This window comes from Protobothrops mucrosquamatus, unplaced genomic scaffold, assembly GCF_001527695.2.
Source record: "Protobothrops mucrosquamatus isolate PMUCROS unplaced genomic scaffold, P.Mucros_1.0 scaffold_102, whole genome shotgun sequence".
Taxonomy (NCBI): Eukaryota; Metazoa; Chordata; class Lepidosauria; order Squamata; family Viperidae; genus Protobothrops; species Protobothrops mucrosquamatus.
In genome coordinates this window covers 290,157-295,791 of record NW_015386178.1, presented here as the reverse complement: position 1 = coordinate 295,791, position 5,635 = coordinate 290,157, and the positions used below count along the sequence as shown (strand labels likewise).

The 5,635-nt window shown below is 39.5% G+C and overlaps 1 protein-coding gene across 1 annotated transcript in view; it reads right to left on the bottom strand.

The window, feature by feature from the left end:
* The window catches only part of RABGEF1 (RAB guanine nucleotide exchange factor 1), a 36,107-nt gene that overhangs the window by 6,021 nt on the left and 24,451 nt on the right, over positions 1-5,635 (bottom strand). The window contains exons 4-6 of the mRNA XM_015815561.1: positions 3,984-4,150; positions 2,503-2,584; positions 368-500 (exon numbers count right to left, since the gene is read on the bottom strand). Coding sequence (XP_015671047.1) covers positions 368-500; positions 2,503-2,584; positions 3,984-4,150 — 382 coding nt within the window. The remainder of the gene's footprint in view (positions 1-367; positions 501-2,502; positions 2,585-3,983; positions 4,151-5,635) is intronic.

Here is a 5,635-nt window from a genome sequence, read left to right as displayed (position 1 = left end):
GAAGGGGGGAGGCCTGGCGACGCTGCGCCCTGCCGGGCGCTCACTGACAGGGCCGGGGGGGCCGAGGCGGCCAGGGAGGAACAGCCAAAATGCCCCCTCGGCTTATGCGCGGGTCACCAATTTTTCCCAGTTCTCTGTGGGAAAATCGGTCCCTCGGCTTATACTCGGGTCGACTTATACTCGAGTATATACGGTAAATGGCCTAAAAACAGTAAAAGTGGTGATTCCCTGTTAGCAATAGTCCAATCACCTCAAAGAGAAACCTAAGAGAAAAGCCTGCTACAGCCAGAATCATCCAGGTGCAAGTAGGTAACAAATGTTAATGGATCCTGCATCTAAAGAGGAGAAACTAGTCCTAAAGCCAAACCTGATTCTTCTCTGGACAGCCAAATCTTTCTTCTCATCCTCCGTAGTTTCTGGGCAGAAAACGTATTTATACAAGCGGGTCATTATGTATTTCTCCACTTGATCCGTCACTTTTTCCACTTTTTCTGGAGGCGCTGAAAAAGACACAAAGACGAACAAACAATTTTTTATAACGATCACAGACTACATGACCGTAACTGACTATACATCAATTAAAAAGCATAAAAGCTATATTACAGTCTAAAAAAATATGAAAAGTTAGAAGATATAAGATTTATGCATTAAAACAGAAAGTATGTTTGTGTGTTTGTCTGTCTGTATCTATGAATACACACACACATAATACACACACACACACATACATATAATACACTTATATATAAAAACAAGAGTCTAAAAGAAGAGCTAGGAACATTAGGGGAGACTGGGGGAGCATAAAAGGTTTGTATGAGAAAAATATATCAAATTTCAGAGTACTCTAACATGGTGAACTAAGTGCTTATTAAGAGAGTTCTAACACATCCAGCTTCTTCCTCAAATCATCACAGCAATTGTTTTAAGGTTAGATAATCTGCCATTTTTAACCTCCTTTTATTAAAGCATCAGATATTATTTGAGAGCCGGTATGATGTAATAGTTAAGGTGTCGGACTAGAAGCTGGGAGACCCAGGTTCCAAAGCATCCTTAGGCATGGAAGGTGACCTGGACCAGTCATCCCTCCAAGTCCAAGGAAACTAAAAATCAAAACCCTCATTGCATCATTCATTGATAAGCTTTGCTATAAATACGAGGTGAGCACAGTGCAAACTAAGCCAGCAACTAAATGGAGCCCTACAACTAGGCGGGAAAAATGCCAAGCAGAACCTAACAGAACATTCTTCATTCTGTAGCCAAAGACTCCCTAGCAACACATCCAGTGAAAGTAGAGAAGCTTTTTTCACAAAGATGTTTAGCTTTATCCAGAAAAAAATAGACCTCCTGCTTTGTTTGTCTCCAATATCTAGATACAAGTGATCCTCAACTTACAATCACAATTGAGCCCAAAATTTCCATTGCTAAACAAAGCAGTTAAATGAGCCATGCCCCATTTTATGATTTTTGCCATAGTTGTTCAACGAATCACCACAATTGTTAAGTGAATCGTGCAGTTTTTAAGTGAGCCTGGCTTCCCCCATTGACTTTGCTTGTCACAAGCTCCCTAGGAGGGTTGCAAATGACAATCCCAGGTCCTTGGATGCTATAACCAACATAAACACCTGCCAGTTGCCAAGCACCTGAAGTCTTGACGATGTGACTGTGGGGATGCTGCAATGGCCTTAAGTGTGAGAACTGGCCATAAGTCACTTTTTTCAGTGTCACTGTAACTTCAAACGGTCATTAAATGAATGGTTGTAAGTTGAGGACTACCTGTATATCTGAAGGTTCATTTGTATGATTTCCATACAGATAGTCTCTGACTTAAAACCATTTGTGTAAGGACTATTTGAAGTTACAACAGCACTGAAAAAAGTGACTAATGATCATTTTTCATGCAACCATTGCAGCATCCCCATAGTCTCGTGATCAAAATTCGGGCGCTTGGCAACTGACCTGTATTTATGATGTTGCAATGCCCCAGTGTCCCGTAATTGTCTTTTGTGAATGTCTGACTAGCAAAGTCAATGGAGAAGCCAGATTTACTTAACAGCCATGTTACTAACTTAACAACTGCAGTGATTCATTTAACAACTGGGGCAAGAAAGATTGTAAAATGGGCAACACCCACTTAACAACTGTCTTGCTTAGCGGTGGAAATTTTGGGCTCAATTGTGGTCATAGGTCGAGGACTACCTGTATCTGTTCAACCCCCTTTTAATAAAAATGCAACTTGAGGATTCTAGAAAGGCTGGGTTCAGGACTTTTGATCCTTGTGGATTAGCCTTCATCCATACTGCACTGGTGGAGGATTTCTTCTTTGTAAGACAGGGACCAAAATGTGTTCCCCAGCATCATCACTGAGGCAAAAGTTCCCCCCCGCCCAAGTCCACTCCAAGCACAAGTATAAAGAAGCACATCTAAAATCGTATCCATAATGTGCATTACCCTTCTCTCCTCCAAGTTCTGTAAATAAAATGGGAAAATATGTAAGAACAATACCTTTCCAGCGAGTCTGTAGCTTATCTGCCACGTTCTGATAGAGGCTCTGAGCATATTCAGACTGTTCCTCAATACTCAACTCCTACAAAGAGAAATCAGTCACGTGTGTGAGAATGGGTAATGTCCCAGATTTGAGAGCTCATAAAATCCAAGTACATATTATTCTGTTCATTGTCCATATGGGGACCAGACTCTTTCTTCCATCCTATAGCTGCCCTATAGTTCAATGGAGGTCCCAATCTTATAAATAACACACTGAACTCTTCACAGCATAATGCAGACACTAGAGGCTGCATATCTTTTTCCAGTTCCTTTATTTTCAGGTCAATCAGTAACTTTAATAAGGTTATCAGAGAAGATGAAAAACATTTACAATCCAGGAAGAAGGGGAGGTTATGACAGGGGAATCAGTGCTGGGGAATGTCAGAAAATATTTAATTATACAAGCATTTCTCCACAAAAATGGCACATGAGAAAATCTAAGCTTTAGCAATCCTTCCTTCCTTCCTTCGTTCCTTCCTTCCTTCCTTCCCAATTTATATTCTGCCAATCTATTAAATTGTGGTATTTATTTAAATGTCTCTACTCTACAAAATTTTATAATACCATAGCCTGCAGCAGCATCTGGGAAATTTCTAAGCTACTGATTGTAAGTAGAATTGTATACAAGTTTGCTCATTTCATCCGTATAGCAAACACACTTCCATATTTCTCAGAAGGAAAGATGACTCTAAGCACACTAGAAGATAGATTAGAAAAAACTTTGTTCCCTGCCTGCATTTCTGTGTTGTGAACAAATCTAAGATGACTCTCCTATTTAAAAAGTAAACTACAGGTAGTACTCAATTTACGACCATCCCAGAATTTCCATTGTAAGTCATGATGGTTTTAAGTCGAGGCACCCACAGGATCAACACATTTTTACAATCTTTTTTGCAGCAGACATAAAACGAATGCAACAGTCGTTAAGAGAATCCATTTACTCCTATGCGTATTTGTTGCCAGAAATCTGTCCCAAGGACTGGAAACCAGCAAAAATCATTGTAAATCATGGCCACATAACTGCAGAATGCTACAACCAATTGCCAAACACCCGGTCATGTGACTGCAGGAGTGTGTGTGTGTTTGCCACCATTGGACTTTCAGAATTGTGTCATAAGTACCTTGGGGGGGGGCATCATAACTTCAAACAGTTGCTAAGTGACTGGTCATTAAGCAAGGACTACCTGTATTTGGGCATATCTTAATCTTCTTTCACATAAAAACAATATAATTTTCTCCTTCTTTAAAGATAATGCTTATGGATAACTTCCCAAGCAGGTCATAACTGAAGATCAATGAATATCCTACCTTCTATTTTTTTTTTTTTGCTATCATCACCATGAAAGGTGCTTGATCCTCTTGGTACTCTACTTCCAGAATTTCACTCTTGCAGAGAAAACCCCAAATGAGTCACCAAGGCCAACAAACCCCTCACTTACCCGCTTACGATGCATCGTGTCCAGGAATAGTTTGCATTGCTTGTAGACCTCCTGGCCAGCCTTATTGTAGGTCTTAAGAAATTCAATGAAGTCCTTGGACACTCTGTCAGTTTCAATGCTGACCTGCCTACTGATAGAAGGACTAGGCGCCTTGGCTTCTGGAACTTCTACAAAAAGAGGGAACAGAACACTGTTACAAATAAAAATTACTCAACCTTCTTGGTCAGAGGTATATTATGAGTGACAGAGGAAAAGAAGAAGCCATTTATTGTAGGAAAAATCACTCTGCACACACACAACACCTTGAAGGCTTATTTTCTACTACTTGTAAGCTAAACTAGAATTTGCCGCTAATAAGACTTTCTCAGATGGAAACTACAACCTCAGATGTCTGCTGCATGACAGACACAATTTATCAAGAGTCAATTTTCTCCAGGTATCAATGTTTAATCAGACCTTTGCCCATGTCCTACCTTTTAGAAAAGTGGCTGGTTATAGCAATTAACTAACACATACTACTTATCAAATCCATTCTAAGAGGCAATATATATAAGCTGCAGTCTTCCATGTATCACTGTGACAAATCTTGTAAAGTGTTTACAGAAGTAACATAAGGGACTCCATTAATCTACTATCACTTGTAGCATTTTTTGGAAACACTGCTTCTATCTTTGCTCAAGCTGCCATAAATTTAAAAGCTACAGCTATAGGACTGTTTTAACACCTTCTGTTTCCAAGTAGGCACTTTATCTTGTTAGTTCTGTCATTTAATTGAAATGTACTAGAACCTGGTTAATGGGATGTAGGTTAGAACAGGGACAGGCACCTTTTGGGGGGGCAGCAAGCACCGTCAGAATATTTATAGCGGATTGTGGATACTCTTAATGTTGGCTACTGTAAAGGAGTAACCTAATCCCAAAACATGTTGACCAAAAGATAACCTAATAGGCTGTTTGCTGCTGTTTTTATAGGTTCCAAAATACTCTGTACCATCAAAGTGGTAATTTCTCTCTCTCTCTTCCCCACCCTTTTTTTTCTGGAAAGGCAGACATACTTCCAGATACAGATAGTCCTTGATTTACAACAGTTCATTTAGTGACCGTTCAAAGTTACAACAGCACTGAAAAAAGTGACATGACCATTTTTCACACTTACAACCATTGCAGCATCCACATGGTCACATGATCAAAAATTTGGATACTTGGCTACTGATATTTATGGCGGTTGCAGTGTCCCAGGTTCATATGATCATCTTTCGCGACCTTCTGACAAGCAAAGTCAATGGAGAAATCAGACTCACTTAACAACCGCATTACTAACTTAACAACTGCAGTGGTTCTCTGAACAACTGTGGCAAGAAAGGTCGTACAATGGGACAAAATTCACTTAACAACAGAAATTTTGGGCTCAATTGTTGTTGTAAGTTGAGGACTACCTGTATTGATTTGTACCCATCAAACATTCTTATCTTGTAAGAATACCTATATGGCTTGTGTGGGGCATGCTTATGAATAAATGAATCTAATAATTAAAAGCAATGTTAAAGGCTTGTGCTGTGCTTTGAAAAAATGGCACTTTCTCGTTTAATTTTTATTTAAAACAAAGATATAATTTCAGAAAATATAATATCTGGCAGATGTACATTATCATCA